The sequence below is a fragment of the Camelus dromedarius genome, chromosome 35, assembly GCF_036321535.1.
Source record: "Camelus dromedarius isolate mCamDro1 chromosome 35, mCamDro1.pat, whole genome shotgun sequence".
NCBI lineage: Eukaryota > Metazoa > Chordata > Mammalia > Artiodactyla > Camelidae > Camelus > Camelus dromedarius.
The window spans coordinates 16725209-16742134 of record NC_087470.1 but is presented as its reverse complement, the minus strand read 5'-3'; the positions used below and the strand labels follow the sequence as shown (position 1 = coordinate 16742134).

At 62.6% G+C, this 16926-nt stretch overlaps 1 protein-coding gene across 12 annotated transcripts in view; it reads right to left on the bottom strand.

Annotated features, from left to right (window-relative positions):
- Window positions 1-16926, bottom strand: part of TNS3 (tensin 3) — a 150864-nt gene that overhangs the window by 86048 nt on the left and 47890 nt on the right. For 9 of the 12 annotated variants that reach the window (XM_064482387.1, XM_064482388.1, XM_064482392.1 and 6 more), the window contains 2 exons: window positions 14792-14830; window positions 1158-1210 (listed from right to left, as the gene is read on the bottom strand). Coding sequence is in view for 7 of the 12 variants with exons in the window: in XM_064482391.1 (XP_064338461.1) it covers window positions 1158-1210; window positions 14792-14830 (92 nt within the window). In the remaining 5 variants the exon portion in view is untranslated. Of the gene's footprint in view, window positions 1-1157; window positions 1211-4688; window positions 4893-14791; window positions 14831-16926 lie in introns of those variants that run through there. The other 3 variants (XM_064482383.1, XM_064482385.1, XM_064482386.1) reach the window with 2 other exon arrangements.

Sequence of the window (16926 nt, the reverse complement as noted above, 5' to 3'; positions counted from 1 at the left end):
ACTGGGGCAGGGCGTATGCAGAGGACACGGGGCTCCTGGCGGCGCTGCGGGCCCGATGGAGATGCCTACAGAGGGCGGGCCGGGTTCAGGAAGCCGGGACCCTGGAGGGAGGAGCCTTCCTCACTCCGGGGCGTCAGGCCCGAGGCAGGGAGCCGGGAAGAAGCCGCCCATCATGTGGGGTGGGTGGTGGAGGCATCTATGCCGGCGGCCAGTCCTGTGTGCACCAGCCCCTGCCAGGTGTGGGGGCCGCAGGCCCAGGGACAGGCTGGGGAGGAATCCCAGCCACGGGAGGCGAGGGCTAATGTCTGCAGGAACCGAGGGCGAGCAGACCAGGGTGGGCGGCAGGAACCGGAGGATGGGGTCTGGGGAGGGAGGGAGGGGGGCTGAAACGCCCAGGGCATGAAGCCGGCGGAGGGCAGCCCCTGGGCAGAGCTGGCTGGTGTGGGGAGGCCTGGGGAGCCCGGGCAGCGCCCCGCTTCCCATCACGAGGACGCACTGCATGGGGGACCGCAGCCTGAGGTCCCCTCCCAGCAGAGGCCCCGGGGAGGCGGGCGGCCTCAGGGATGAACATTTCTACATTTATTTCTAAACGACAAAGACACGTTTGAGAGATATCTACTACACGGTCGAATACCCAACACCATGAACCTTTCAAAGTGGGTTTATTCAAATCTACACAACGGCCAAGGTTTTCTCCTCTGCCTTATGCCCCAGACATGGATGTGAAAAAGTTTTGATTCCTTTTTGAAAACCAAGTCACATGTTTTTTGACACTGGTGTTAAAAAACAGCAGTGTGTCCTGGACAACCGTCATCTCCCCGGGGGCCCGCCCGTGCGCGTGGGGTGCTGGCTGGGGCCGTCCCGGGCACCTGCGTGCTCCGCGGGCTGGAGTCCGTTCTGGAACTCACCCCAGGCCCCCGCCCCAAATTGCATTTCACCATCAAATCTCGGCTACGTAATTATTTACTGAACGTTTCCACAGTCAGGGATTCTAACGCTGGGCGATCACACCCAGAAAAAGAGACAGCGTCATGGCGTGGCTCCCCCTCGAGCATTCATCTTAAAACTGAAGACGACATCTCGATGACCACGGGTAACGCTGGGCGGTCTGCCCGCAGCCAGGGGCACCCCGAGGAGCCGGGGTGACCGACACTCACCTGCACGGTCTGTCACAGCACAGAGACGCGGCCGGCGAGGGGGCCCGCAGAACCTGCAGATGACAAGACACGGTCACTCGGAGTCTCCCGCCACCCATGTCGCAAGCCCCGCGGAGAGGGAGGGGCCGCGGACTTTCTGCAGCTTAATCATAAACATTGTCACAGCAGCCACTACCGGCCACCTCCCCACCTGGAGGGTCACCCACTTAGCAGGTCCTCTCGGCGCTAAGACTCCAGACACAGGGGACACGATTCTGGGAACCAACAGCGGGTGATTCCAAGAGGGACGAAGCAACACCCTGGGCCAGCGCGTGTAAATGTGCCCGTACACAGAAGGCGCTGAGTCCACGCCGGCCACCATGACGATCATCATTGTCAGCGCTGACGTGAACGAACCAGCTAATGACTGAGAGAATTCTCAATTTTATCTGCTCTTTTTTTTTTTTTTTTAAGCTTATCCAACAGCGGGGAAAGCGTCAGGTTGTAATTACTTTCCGGTTCACACGCCCTCCCCTGTGTGTGTGTGCATGTCTGTGCGTGTGGTGAGGGCTGTGTTAGTTACAGTCTAGGGAGCAGGCACAGTATTTCAGGAGATGCACCCCCAGCTTTGTGAGGAGGAGTCACCTCCGCGGTGTCAGAAGTGGGGACGCCCAGGCTCAGAGGGGTGTGCGGTCTTGTCACAGGGACGGAGGGGAGAACCCCGGGGCCCCTGTCACAGCTCTCCTGAATGCCTTCCTCCATGACCACTGCTGCCCGCCACGTCTCCACCCTGCTCTGTGGCCCAGCCCGGGACACACGCTCCGGGTGGGTAGACAGAGCCCCCGGCTCTGTGCTGACACCACTCCCAAGCCCGGTGAGGGCCCCCGCTGGGCACCTGGCTCACGTGGTCCCCACGGTGTGAAATGAAGGGACGGAGGATGAAGATAAAGGCTGTTTCAGCGATGGACACAGATGCTGTCCTGCAACCACACAACACATACCCGGGCCAGCCCCCAACCCCAGAGGTCATGAGCTCGGCCCCGAACAGACGCAGGACCCGGAAGCCCCCTCCTCCGTGCAGACATGAGAGGGGCCCCGGGCCGTCCACTCTTCCCTGGCAAAGACACGTGCCGAGGTGGTCTCCTCTAACAGAGGGGGCTGGGGACCGACGGGGCTGACTGTCCTTGGGGGCTCCCTGCAGGCTTGACAGCCGGGCCGGGCGCAGAACCACCAAGCCCTCCACCCGTTGCATCTCCCCGACCTCGCGGACCACCCTCCCCGGGGCCCCACGCTGGCTCGCCTCTGATGGCTCAGACTGCCCCTGTATACAGGAGGTGCTCAATCAACGCTGGCCACGGTGGGCTCCAGTTAGACGGGCCCCAATAATGAGATTTTTTTCCTATTAGAACAACAGAGAGTAAAATCTTAAATTTTTGTTAAGTATTGGTGAAACGTAAGCTGATCCATTTTACAAAACAGCGTGTCTGTACATATAAAAAGCCCTTAAAAGGCCTGAAGCTGGTGACTTAGCAACATGAGGGATGCTCCTGAGGAAATGACCAGAAAATCCCTAAGTTCACGCGGACAGGGTGCTCACTGCACCGAGCACAAAACAGACAACAGCCTAAGAGGGCAGCCACACGCCTCAGTGACACGGGACAAATCACGTGGCTGGGAGGGCGGCCACATGCCTCGATTACGTGGGAGAAACATGGCTGGGAGGGCAGCCACGTGCCTCGGTGCCACGGGACAGACCACGTGGCTGAGAGGGTGGCCCACAGGGGCCCGAGAGGGGCTGTGATGCCTGCCCCCAGCTGGCCACAAGCCTGCTCCCCGGGGAAGGGTGGGTGATCACACCTGCACTCACTCCCACTCGAACACACACCCGGAAACATCTGGCCAGACGGCGGGCGGACGGGGCAGCGGTTGGTTTCTGAACGTTCATCTGTATTTCTTCCTTACTTTTTCTTCTATGGACATTCTCTCCTTTCCTCCTTAGAGCACATTTTACTTCTGTAGTTGGCAGGAGGCGGCACAACACCTCAGGGTCGGCCCAGATGGAGTTCCAGCTCCCGGCGTGGCGCTCGGGCCTCCCCGCCGCCATCACGGGACTCGGATGCCCTCCTGGAAGCACCGTCTACTGTCTGCTGTTCCTTCGGGTCCAGCAGCAGCGCTCACCGTGTTGCGTTACACTGAGTGTCTGAGGAGCGCACACAACACGTCTGCCCAGTGGGCCCTGCGCGTAACTCATAACTGAACAGAGCGGCTAGCCCTCCCCGAGGCCCCACCACGGAGAGACAGCAGCAGGTCTCAGCCCTGCGGGGGCCACCGGGGCTGATGGGGACCACTGCCCGCAACTGCAGGCCAGCACCGGGGGACCGAGCCGTCCCCTGGTCCTTTCCAAACTGCCTGTGTCTTCATTAAGAGCTGCAAACTCTCGTCAGCAGGTTGTGCAAACAAATGGGGACAAAGCAAAGCAGGAGAGACAGCAACACCCCGAGGGGTGGAGGGGCCTGCGTACCTGCAGTGTCCCAGCACTGACCACCACGTGACCAGGCCGCCCCGCCACCGCTTTGCCCGCGGGGCTCCTGCCGACACAGCCCCCCAAAGCCCCCGTCTGGCCAAATGCTCCTCTCCTGGCTCGGCTAGAAGGTTCCAGAAAACCATTCGGGGTTTCCTCTGTAATTTCCCCAGAATTAAGCTCGCACGACACGTCCTGGAGGGGCGCAGGCTGGGGTCGAGCACCCCGATCAGAATCCAACACCTGGGTCTGGACGCGAGCAGCCTGACCTCGGGAAGCGACCTCTGTGACTGTTTTCTCATCTGGGAAGTGGAGGTACTGGAGGGTTGAAGGAGACACATATGCAGAGCTCAGAGCAGCCCCTGGCACGTGGGAAGTTACGGATAAACACCAAGCCCCGTGTGTGGACGCCAGGAGGGACTGGCAACTTCCGCCACAAAGGCAGTGACCAGCCGAGAGCAGTGAGACTCAGAGGGAGCCGTCCCCAAAGGCACCCGGCCAGCCAGACCGTGTCCCCCAGAGCGAGGACGCGGGGACCAAACTGATTATCTTCTTAACGCTGTCACACGTGAGCAGCGATCACGGGGGTTACCAAAAAAAGTACATGCCCCGCCCCGAAGTTAGGGAGCCACAGTGATGGCACTCTGCCCCCGACTCCATGGTGAGGAGCCGCGTTTGGTTCTGGCTGAGGCTCTGTCTGTGCTGATGTGTCCCAGACACTCAGATTTCTGAGACGCAGACACTGATGGAAGGAGGAAGGGAGGTGTCCCCAGGACAGGTGGCAGAGACTAGCTTGTCCATTAACTCCTCTGTCCCCAGAGGAGCTGGCTGGGCAGAGGTCCCAGGCAGCGGCCGCCCCCAGGAAGTGACGGACAGGGGCCAGCGGCAGGCCACGCGCTCCAGGAAACCGTCACCGCCCATTGCTGTGGGACAAGGACGGAAGCAAACAAACGGAGGAGGGCGCCGGGGACAGGCTCAGTGCCAAGTGCATGCAGTGGGGCCGCTGCAGGTCCCCCTCGGGTGGAACTTACTGTGCTGGGAAGGGGGCGTGGAGGGGCTTCCCGTCCAGAAGCAGCTGCCCTTGCGCGCCCTGCCGCGGGCCCAGGGCAGGCGGCCAGGCTGGGAGCGCGGGCTCGGGGCTCCATCACCAGGAGCTGCAGGCACACGGGAGCAGGGGGCCCGGCGTGCAGGGCAGGGACGTGGGCCAGGCTCAGGGCCACCTGCCAGGGCCCTGCAGGAACCGGAGGGACCCACAAGCCCCGCACTGAGTGGGAGGCTGTGTCCTGCTGGCACGGGAGCCCCGCCTCCAGGGGAGCTGGCTCCCCATCCTTCGAGGCAGGCGTCCCAGAACCCAGCAGGTGTCCGCCCACCTTCTGTCCTTGTTAACAAGCTCAGAACCAGGAAGCAAACACAAAAACAAGAACAAAGCTCATCACTGGACCAGAAAGGAAAAGCGGGCGCTGTGAAACCTCCGTTACGTCCGGAAACGTCTTGTTCCTTGGGCTCCGGGTTCCCAGGCAGCCAAAACAAGAGGGAGGTGGCGCCTGGACGCACGTCAGACCAGGAGGACAGCAGGTGACCCAACCTGCCTGGGGCCGGACGCAGCCGGCTCACTGGACGCCGGAGCTGCGGGCGGGGACAGGGAGCCGCCCAGACCAGAGTCCCGGCCCTGCTGTCAGACCCACCCCCACCAGCTGTCTACACTGCAGGCTGGCAGAGGGGCTTGTCCCCTAAGTTGAGAGGGAGATGCACGTGGCTCATTCTATAATCACGTCTTACACAGGTTTCCCTTCGTATCAAGTATTTCCTACCGGGGCGTTTCCTCCCATGAGGACCACGGGGAGGGCGGGGGGCCCACGTGGCCCTCACAGCCCCGCCCCTGGCATGACGGCCTTGGGGGGCTCTGGAGGAAACTACGGGGGTCTCCACCTGGGCCAGCGCCGTCCCCGCAGGACAGCAGGGGCTTCCTGAGTGGGACCGTGGGGGCGAGGAGTCACCTGGCCACCCGTCCCTTTACCTCCACATCAGCGGGATTTTCTACCCCTCTGAGCATCGGTTCCCAGCCCTGTGAAGTGGGCGGGCAGTGGCCATCTCACAGGCCCCCTGGGAGGACGGAGAGGTCCAGAAGCCCCAGTCCCAGGGCTCAGAGCCCGACCCTTCACCGTCGTGGCCCGCGATGGGGAGGGGGCTCAGCCCAACTCCGGCATTTCACATCATGATGATGAGGCGCCCCGAGGACGGTGGGCATGGAGGACTCGCGGGGCGGGGCCCCAGCTCTCAGAGACACGCCCAGTTCCCAACAGCAGCCTCCGGACGGCGGCCCAGCCTGACGTGAGTGACGCAGGACGCTCGGAGCAGGCCGGGGTGACCTGTGGCCCAGGAGAGACCCGGTGCCCTCTTTAGAACGTCCGTCACTCACCCCGGGCCAGGTCGGCTCTCCACAGAGGGAGGGCGTCTGCAGCAGGGAGGCGAGGCCACTCCGGGGGGCCCAGCCGGGCAGCGTCTGGCCCTGTAGGCCCACCCTGCCCCAGCCCAGGCCTCCCACCAGGACGGCCCCACTGAAACCGAGGGGCAGCAAAGCCACCCCACACAGCCAGAGACCCTCAGGTGCCAACAGCACGGGCCGAGGGGCAGGCCCCCCCGTGGCCAGGATCTGGCCTGAGCGCAGGGCTCAGGGTCCCAGGAGGGGCCCGAGGAGCCCGCCAGCCTGCCCTGCTGGGATGGCCATGCAGCCCAGGACAGGACGGTGCCTTCTTGGGCTCCAGGACAAACCACGGACCAACTTCAGCTGGAGGAATTGGGCTCAGAGTGGGTCAGGGAAGAGACCGGCAGAGGCGTCCCCACCAGCCCCACGCGCTGGACTCACGGAGGCAGACCAGGGCCTCCGTCCTCTCACACGTCTGTCCAGTGACACACAGCGAGGGGCAGCCCCTGCCGGGCGGGCCCTGGACAGACAGTGCGCAAATCAAAACCAGTCCCCACGGGATTGGCCGCCAGCTCCGAGGACCGAGGGCGTCCCGCGCAGGGCCCGCATGTCTGTGGAAATAAAGGAAGGCCCTCGAGGGAGGCCCAGGAGCCGAAGGCCGGGTCTGCAGGCCGCTGGCCCCCTCCCCACGCCCCCTCCCCGAGCAGGGGTCTCCCTGCAGAGGGCGGCCGGGGAGCCCTGGTCAGGCGCACACCAGGGGTCCGGAGAAGGCAGGCCTGCCGTCTGGGAGAATCTCTGAAACAAGGCCCCCTTTTGACAGGCGAGGGTATTCCCCACGTTTGAGATGCTTACCATGGGGGGCTGGTAAACAGAAACTGTGGAATTACAGGCTGGATGACAAGGGATTACGTTCAATAAAAGACAGACACATGTTGCATTAAAATGGAAAGCGGGTCTTGGCTGCAGCAGCCAGAAAAGCCACGTCAAAGCTTGGGTCCTTCGGTCTGCCGACTGGAATTAAACTGTCTTGCCCCCAAGAACCAAATAAAGAGGTCCCAGCGAAGCAGCCCTGCAGGCCCCCATCAGTCCCTGGCTGGTCAGCTCTGCATCCTGGGAGGGGAGGAGGCATGGTCAGCGGAGCTCAGACCCATTCAGAATGGGTAGACCCAGGGCAGGGAGCTGACCCAGAGGGCTGGTGCAGCCAGATCACCTCCAGGGTCCCTCTAAGCTTTCACAAAGCCCTGGGGAATGCCTGAACGGGGACTTTTAGAGGCGTCATCACGGGTGGACATTATGCAAAAACAGGACAGGGGAACCTGGGGCGGCCACACCGGCCACTCGCGGGCGAGTCCTGAGCCATCAGGTGTTGGAAGAGAGGACAGTGCAGGCCGGTGAGCTGGCTGTGGACCGTGAACACGGCAGGCAAACCGTACGAAGGGAAACAGCTCCCGGTCGCTGGGCCTCCGTCCCCGGCCCCTGAGCCCTGAGCTCACATGCAAAGCCCCACCCCGGACGTCACGTCACTTCATCTGAAAACGCTTCAATTTGCATCTTCAGGAAACAGACATCTTTTGTAAATACAACCGCAAAATACATTAGCCACCCCTCTTTAATGCAAACCAAACACGCAATCATATTTGCACACAAATGTGTAATCAGTGCTCAGAGGTCCCTGTCTTACAAGTTTCGCTCTGGTTTTGTTTGGTTACGGTCTGACCGTCTGATTCGGAATCAAGTCCCACCACGTTGATTTAATCCGTCTCTTCAGTCCCGTTACCATGCAGGGACCTCCTCCTCCTCCTCCTTGTCTGGCAATTTATTTGAAAACCACAGGGGCTCTGTTCACCGAGTAAGAATTTCCCCATTCTGGAAGCCGCTGACCGCGCCGGAATTATCTCCCAGGTCGCCCCGGCCCTGCGTTTCCTGCAAGCTGAGGGTGGGCCTGGCCTCGCTGCAGTTCTGGTTTCTCCAGAAGGGACCCAGCGGGCGGGCAGACTGCCCTTCACGTGAGGCCCACGTGACCTCACCCGCTTCCTTCTGTGACCGAGGAGTCTACGAAGGTCACAGCCTGGACCCGCGGTCCGGTGACCAGCGTCTGAGACACGGGCTGGTCTCAGTCCACCTCTTTCTTAACATTCGGCAGCAGCCGGAATTCCTCACCAAACAAAAACTTTCTCTCTTCATCTATTTTTAACCCTGAAGTGCTGTTCGTGCAAGAAGAGAAGCTTAAACATTTTCTGCGTCTCTGCACCCAATTCCACGAGCTGGCCCCCCAGCACCCCATCAAGGGTAACAAACAAGGACTTGTCGTTTCTTTAAGCACCTGTTAGGTTGTGCAGGTCAGAGAAGGACGCCTCGCCGTCACAAAGCTGAAGCTGCGACAGCCCGGATGGGGGCCCCTGATCCCGGCTTCCACGCCTGCTCCAGACCCAGTTATGGAGATTAGACAGGGCTGCGGGGGGGGGGGGTCCGGGGCACATAGACCCCGGGGGAGGGTCTAACTCCACCCCCCTGGGCTCCCAGACGGACGGGCAGGGTCACCCTGCCCCCGGCCGCTGCTCCCCAGCAGAGACAGATTCTGGGGAGCTTGCTGCTGTCTTTTTCGAACCAGCCCTTCTTGCGGGTGAAAATACACTCCGGTAATTCAAGTGCTGTGGGAACCCGATTCGGGGCATTAAAAAAAGCAGCAACGGCTTCCCTTCAAAAGTCCTGCAGTTCCCACCACCGATCACCCAGAACCTCGGTCTCCACGCACCCCCACGGTTAACCCCTCAATGGCCACGGGTCCCAGGCCATGAGGGAAAGCAAGCCCCACCAAGCTGCTCCTCCCCGCCCGCTGCAGACGTCCAACCTTGGACGTGGGGCAGACCCACCTGTCCCCTGAGGACACTTCCTCGGCCCTTTACTGGGGGGAGCTGCCACTCTGGAAGCTGTCACCCCGGAGCGTGGACGGGGGGACGCGGGGCCGTGTGGGCCACCTGGCGGTGGGTGGGCAGGGGCGCTGACGGCCGACGGGACGGGAACAGACGGGGTGAGCGTCCCTGCGGATCTGATAATCAGCCGGGCTCTGTGCTGCCCCCGGGTTAGGTGTCCCTGAAGCATCTCCTCAAGGTCCCCACACCTGCGGGGGGGCCTGGCCACCACCAACAGCAGGTGGCCCGCCGGCCTTCAAATCCCAGGACAAGGCGGTAGCTTAAATGGGCTTTTTCTTAATTTGTGGAGGGCGGTCCCTCGGCCTCCAAAGTGAGACGTAAGGGCAGGCTCCGGATGGCCGACCTGGAGGGAGGCCCCGCTAAGGAAAACCAGACGCAGCCTGGCCCCTTCCCCGCCACCTTTCCCAGAAACCCGGGCAACTCTTCCCCCTCCCGGGGCTGAACGAGGTCACAGGCCAGGGTGTTGCTTCAGGTGTGGGAGGGAGCGGGGCCTGGGGCTAGGGGAGGGCAGAGGCAGGTGCCTCTTCCCGGGTGTGTGGGGGCGGGGGGCCACGACGCAGTGGCACCCAGAGGCCGGGGCAAAGGTCAGGCCCTCTCCCCTAATGGGAACGGGCTGGGCTCTGCCAGTCTGGCCTGGAAGGAAGGGAAGGGGTCTCCACGTCCCACCTGGGCCCACGGGGACTTGACGCCAGTCCAGCTCCCAACCTCCACGGAGGACTCATGACAACCAGTGCGCAACTGAGAACTGCAGCGGCGCGGTGACATCACCAGCCCAGCCCCGGAGCCCGTGCACCTGCTCTGGGACGGCCGGGGGCGGGGGGTCAGCACCACTGAGAGGGCCCTGGGCACACGGAGCCCCCAGGCCACATCTCAACTCAGGTTCACCCGATCCTCAACGCCCCTGCCCTTCCCCCGAGCTGCACATCCCAGGACACTCTGTGCACCCGTCCGTCCGTCCTTGCCAAGATGACGCAGAACCAGCCAGCGTCTGTGGAAGTGGCAGCAGGAGAAACGGCCGGAGGCTCCCCGAGAGCAAACACAGGCCCTCCAGCCGCCTGTGGGGGTGGGGGGGGGCCCACACGCGCTGACCTCACATGCGCCCCCTCCTACCCCTGTGACCCGGGCCCCTCCCGCAGAGGTGCGCCCAGCACGCCCCTACCACCCTAGCCGGGCCGCAGGTCTGGACAGCCCATGTCCGCGTGGCTGCGATTCCCAGGACACAGCGCTTCTCACTCAGCTGAGACCCTGCCGTCTAGGCACCCCGCCTCCAGACTTCGGAAGTTCACTGCAGGGGCCGCAGGAGAACCAGCACCCCAGGAACACCTGCACTGAGTGACCACGGGGACAAGAAGTTCACGCACAGTCTGCGTGGCTGCAGCCGGCAGGGGAGACCGGGGTTCCCTGAGCCCCAGGGACACTTCCTTATAAGTCAGCGTGGGACAGGAGGACCGTGGGAACGGTGCTGTTTCTACCTAATTCTGCAATAAAATAAAGGGAACGTGCTCTGAGGAGATGCCTTCTCCTCCATCCCACGATTCCAGTCACGCAGTCGGGTGCAACAGCTCAGTGCTTCGGAGAGAATGGGTCATGGGCCACCAGAGGGAAAGGTGACCCTGACAGCCTGTGCTTACGGGCACGTGTCCTGAAGTCACGCCTCCCTTGGGTCAACCTCGCCGCTCACGGTCACGTCCTCTCTGCCTTTGTGAGTTTAAGCAAACCAGGCTGGATAAAGTCCACACACACACGCAGCTGCCAGCACCCAGCTTGCACACGCCAGCCTCAGACGGTAACCTGACTCCAGGTGTCACCTTTGGCAGAAACTACCCATTGTCCTCACTTTAATTAAACAGAGACAAACAGCCATCTGCGTTCGGTAAACGGAGGACTCAGATTTCAGAAGCTGTTCTCGCACAACCTCTCCTCCAGTGCGAGAAACCGCCAGGGCCAAGCAAAGACAATGGGGGAGCCAGTGCCAGCGCCAGGTGAGGGCCCGCACCTGCGTCCGAGCCGCGCCCGCGCTGCCCGCGGGCCGCCCCGACCGCCCCCTGCACGCGGCCCGTGGCCTCTTTCAAGGACGGCGGCGGCTCTGAAGAGCGTGCACCTCTCAGACTCGCGCGGGGCGGCTACTGGGGGCCTCTCCTGCCAGGGACGGCGGCCCCGGGGGTGGCCCGTGGGTGTGGCTGGGCGGCTGGTTCAGACACGTGGACCCAGGGTCCCAGTGACAGCGACACCTGCCCCCCAGCAGAGTTTCCGTTGGTGCACTGAGTCCACGCCCTCGGGCAGCAGGGAAAAGGCAAAGATAAGGTGGAAAAACAAACAGCCCTGCTTTGGACAGTCCGTAAAAGCTGTCAGGCCACGTTTGGCGCGTCACAAGGCCGGCGTCATAAAAGGCCCTGTGATCGCCCCCGCCCGCCAGCTGCATCCTGCCCGCAGGCTCTCTCCATCGGCTTCCGGGCAGCCTCTGTGTGGAGGGGCCCCCACCCTCCCGCAGCCAAGGACACGCTCTGGAACTGACCAAACTGGTTCCGTCCCGGCCGACGGCAGAAAAGCAATGATCCAAAACAAGCCTCCAACGCCGAAGGCCACGGGGACTGAGGCCGCCCTCCCGAAGCCGCCGGACCCCGGCAAGGCCCTTTCCCACCCACGGTGCCCGCTCCGGGGGCCCAGCCCCCGCTGAGAATCTCCACCCGGAACTTCCCCCCATCCGCGCAGGGGCCCGCGGGGCACGTGGGAGCGGCCCCACTCTCCAGGAGAGGGACGTGGCGCCCGGAGCGAGAGGACTCAGGCCAGGGTCACTCGCTGTCCTACGGTCACGGGCAGGGGGGACCCGCCGGGCTCCGGCCCCCCGTTCTGTTCCACACTGTGTGTGTGAGCGGCGTGCGCGTCTCCAGAGCGGCCAGGACACACGCGGGACTCAGTCCTGGCGACCCTGCCCCCTCGCCCATCGCTAAAGATCATAGTCACCCAGCAAAGCAGGGAGGCACCCGCCGCACGAGCCGGCAGAACCCATCCCGGGCGAGGCCCCCGGGTGTGACCCAGAGAGACAGCAGAGCATCCAGCCACGTAAAGCCACAGAGCCTATGTCTGCCGCCCCCCAAAACAGTCCCTGGACTGGATCTGGGCGCTGCAGGTCGGCACCCGTCCCCGCCGGCACAGCCCGCACCGGAGAGCGTAACTTCCCACGGGGCACTGTCTCCCCCTCCGCGCTGCGAAGGCACGTGCCAATCACGCCGCGTCCCTGCTGCGCGGCTCCCAGGAGAGCCGGAGCACGTTTCGTCAGCGAGGTTTCCATTCACAGAGGGAGTGAATCCCAGAAGGTAACTGTCACGGATCCAAAAGGTTTCCATTTTTAGCCCGTGTGTTCCTGGAACCCCACACCCACTTTTTACATCAGCGAAATAAACCAAAGGGCCTGCTACCGGGAACATTCTAGAAAAGCGGGCACCAGGGCAAACGGCCAAGGGTGCGGATGCGACCCGCAGAGGAAGGGTCCTTGGTTCGTTCGCGTGTCCCCAGGGCACCCGCCTGGCTGACAAAGACCCTGGCAGAGCAGAACCGCGGGCCCGACGCAGTCACAGGAAGCCGGCTGGCACCCCCGACGCCTCCGCTCTGGCCGGAACGGTGAACGGTGACCGGGGGTGTCTGAACGCTCGTGCCGCAAGCCAACACCCCAGGAAATTCAGCAGACCCGGCGGCTCGGAGACCTAGAGGGAGCTGAGGTGCAGCTGCCCCGCCACCTCCCGGGAGGGCTCCCTGCACACGGCGACATCCCACAGCAGCGGAGCGCCCCCAGGAGAAGGGGCCCCGCACCGTAGGGGACGGGATGCAGCCGGTCAGGGGGCCGACCCAGACGTGTGGGAAGGCACAGTCACACCCAGAGATGGCCACCGAGCGCAGCCTCGGGGAACGAGGAGGCAGGACACCTGCTCCCTAAGGCGGAGGCAGACGGCTGCCTGCGACCACCGTGGATACAGGAGGGACGGGACGGGGACAGGTCCCTACGGACCCTGTGCGCCTCAGCCAAGGGGGCTGGGCCGGGGGCTGGGGAGGCCTGACACCCTCATCTCCGCAGGGCGTTTTCACATGGTGACATTGCACACCGTGTTCAGCAAACATGAAAAGTACTCAAAAAAAAACGCTACAGTTGCTAAAAATGAGGGAAGTAAAATCAAAATGCGTGGATGTTAACGTGAACAAAAAGCAGTCTTTCCAGGTATAGAAAATAGTAAGTTTTCAAAATGGTTTTGAGTTAAAAAATAAAAAGAAAGGGCAGCTGGGGTCTGGAGCCCGGGGGGCACGGAATCATCACCGACGTCCTCTCCAGCCACACGGACAGAGTGGTCCCTGCTCAGGTGTCCCTGTGGGGTTCAAACACTCAGAAGCAGGGCCAACAAGCCTGTCTCGCCTCGAACGTCCAGGGGCCAGCAAAAGAGGCCAAGATCGGAGGCGATGGCTGCTCAGGGTCTGCGGCCTGGGGAGCCTTTACCGTTCTCAGCCCCGTGCCCCCGTCTCTGGGTGAGCCGAGGTGGCCTTCCGTGGGGCAGTGCAGGAACTCAGTGAAGGTAACAGAGAAAGAAGTGGGACCAGGCTCTCAGGTGGCCTGGTCGGGCCCGTGGTTCCCAAGGTGGCATCCGGAAGGCTGGCGTCACCTGGAGGTGCGTCCGTGCTGATCCTAAATGCCAGGCCCACGGCGCCAGGAGTTCCTTGGCCGGTGCGGGCCCGGGCAGGGAAAGGCTGCCTCTGTGCTTTCTGCCCCGAGAAGTGACACCGTGTGGGCGCCCCCAAAGCTCCACCAGACACAGCCGGCCACTTACACCACCCTGCCCGCACCCGTCCCACCACTCCCCCTCCAGCAGGGACAGGCACCCCCCCAGTTTCCGGGAGGAAGCCACACCCAGGACACAGAGCTGAGCCCCTTGGAAGGCGTCCACTGCTGCTGCAGGGAAGGCGCCCCTGGGTGTAGACGCCGCCAGGCTCTCAGCCATCAGAGGCACCGGAAGAAGGCAGGTGGCAAAGTTCCACCACGACTTTGGTTCTGTACATGGCTACACCGGGGCTCAGGGCGCGGGGTTGCTTCCTCTCTGGGAAGCACCGCGGACTCACCCAGCAGGTGGCCCGGAGGAGACACGGGCACACCTGTTTCCTCCCCGCACAGGTGAGGCTAGGGAAGGCAGGCGCCCCCACGGCGAGTCACCTCCGCGTGTGGGAATCCGGCATCCTTTGGTCCTGCGAGCCCCCACTCAGTCCTCCACACCAGGCTGAACCCCCGGTCGCCAACCATCAGGGTCAGCAGACAGCACCCAGAGGGACCAGGCCGTTCAAAGAACATTTCCACTTAAAAAGCAGACAGCCATTCATGTTTGCCAAAGACACAGCGTCATCGCTGTGTTTACCTTCCATCTGACAGAGCGTCCTGTTCCGGAGCCGCGGCACCGTGCCACCCACACAGAACCCTGGGCACAGGGCTTTGCCCGCGCCTTTATCACTAAGAGAAACAGGCAAGCGGCATCTTTACGTCACAGCCGGGGAACTCGGGCTCAGGGACTGAATCCTGGAAGGTAACTGTCACGGATCCGAAAGGTGCTCTTACGGAGGCGTGCACGGTTCACTCATCTTCAGGACGGCGTGCACGTGACCAGTGCGGGGAGGTCCGGGGTCCCTGCGAGCCCCGTGAGTGGAAGCTGCAGCTAACCAGACGGACGGGACCCTCGAGGGACCGGAAGGCTCCCCAGAGAGGGCACGGCAGGAAGAGCCCCAGGGGAGGCCGAGGGCTTACCTGTTCCAGGTGGGCTCGTGCACAGTGGGGACTCACCACCTGGAGGGAGAAGAAACACGGTCAGCAGGTGCGTCCTCTCTCTCCAGGGAAAACGAGGCATCACGGCCAGGTGAGGCTCCCACGCCCGCATCCACCCCGACCACAGGCACGGCCCCAGAGCCCCAGCATCGCAGGACACAAAGACCCGACTTAGCGAGTGCAAGCTTTGGCTCACTTCTTTTGTAAAGTCGGGGTGCTGTTCGGAGACTGCCTGAAACCAGGGCGCCTGCCCCCAAGAGAAGTGCCCACGGCTCGTAAACACAGACCCTCATCTCTAATGGGGGGGACCCAGGGGACTCCCAGCTGGTGCCAGCCCTCCTCACCCAGCAGTGGGGGGAGCGGGGCCAGGAGAAGGAGGCGGGGCTCCGCCTGGGGGTCTTGCAGCCGCCCCCCACCCCCCCCCACAAACACATCCAGGGCTCCCATTCTCCATGAAGCAACCGCCTTTCCCAGAACGATTTCCACAAGCGGAACTGAAAACAGAGTCGAACGGGAGGCAAGCTCAGCGCGGACACTTCACCCTAGGCTGGAGCTCCGAGCGTGAGCCGGTGGGAGGGGGTCCCTTTGGCTCCACCACCGGCCCCTGCAGATGTGAGTGCACGGAAGAAGACACGCGGTCCAGCGTGATGAGGCCACCGCTGCAGTCAGGTCATGAGAGACACAGCTGCCGGCAGCCGGGACGACAGACCCAACGGAGATAAAGACCCCGGAGCAGGTGGGACCCCTGCTCCGCCCCTCCTGGCCACGGGGCCTCGGGCTCTGATCACCCTGGGCCTCGACTTCGTGGTCTGAGAGCCGCAGGGAGCAGGAGCCTGTGGTCTCAGAACAAGGCAGCCTCCCTAGGCAGGCAGGGCGGTCGGCAGGGGAGGGGACCAGCTCGTGCGGCTCCGGAAGGCCCAGATCCCGGCACTGCAAGCCGGACCAGCTCCCATGAGCTGCCTCCTGGCTCTGTTCCCCCAGGACTCCTTGCATCCCCATCCTCAGAGGCTTTTCTAAAAGTGTGCATGGCAGAAGAAACCACAGGGATCTGACAAACTGTCCTTGTGGGCTGGAGTGTGTGGCCGGTGACCTTGGCTCCTGCCACAATGACTATTTATAGCTCCTATACCAAGGAACTTCTTTTGCCAAGCTCCTCAAGGAACATGACACACAGTCATTCATTTGTCTGGGACGTGTCATTACTCCCCCAGGACTCTGACTCACGCTCTCGCCTGGGGCAGGGCCCTCTCTCTGGGACCCCATCCCCTCCCCTACACCCAGCAGCCCCTCCCCGCACACTCCACAGCCCCTCCCACTGCCCAGAGTGGCTGACCCAACAGTTGGCTTTGCTCGACACTGAGAATTCCCGGGAAGCAGGAACAATCTGGAAAAGCAGGGCGTTACAGGACGGTGCTGGCAGTCAGACCAGGAGCTCCATGGTTACTGGAGCAGGATGACTAATTCCATCCTTTGTCCAGTTTTCATTTGGTACAGGCTTGTGTCCTGGTGCCTCACTAAACACTTGACACAGGTGAGGAACGTGCAAGGAATCAGAGCTCCCATCTTTGAAAAAATCACTATCTGAATTCCACACAGTGGAATATTATTCAGCAATAAAAAAGGAATGTGCTATCAGGCCATGAAAAGACCTGGACGACCCTCAACTGCTGATTCACTAAATGGAAGAAGCCAACCTGAAAAGGCAAGGTACTGAATGAGTCCAACTTTGTGGCGTCTGGGAGAGGAACAACCGTGGAGACAGTAAAGGAGATCAGAGGTTGCTGGGGACCCCCCCCCCGAGGCCACAGGGGTGCAGGCCCAGCCTGGGGAGTCCTCCAGAACACAAGGCAGGGCTCTGTGCTCTGGGCACCCCCGGGCTCCCCGCTCCCCGGCCAGCACAGCGAGTCTGGGCTGTGGTCACGTCACTGAGAGCTGTGCCAGCTGCACCAATCTTGTCACTTTTGCGGAGTGCCTTCTCCTGTCAGGCACACGTTACTACACAAACGGACAAGCCCTCAGGGAGCAGACAGTCCTCCCACACGCCACATGGACTGTCCCCTCCGTCAGTCCATGAGCTGGCATGTGGTGGGGTGAGTGGGGTCCCCAGCTCAGAGGAG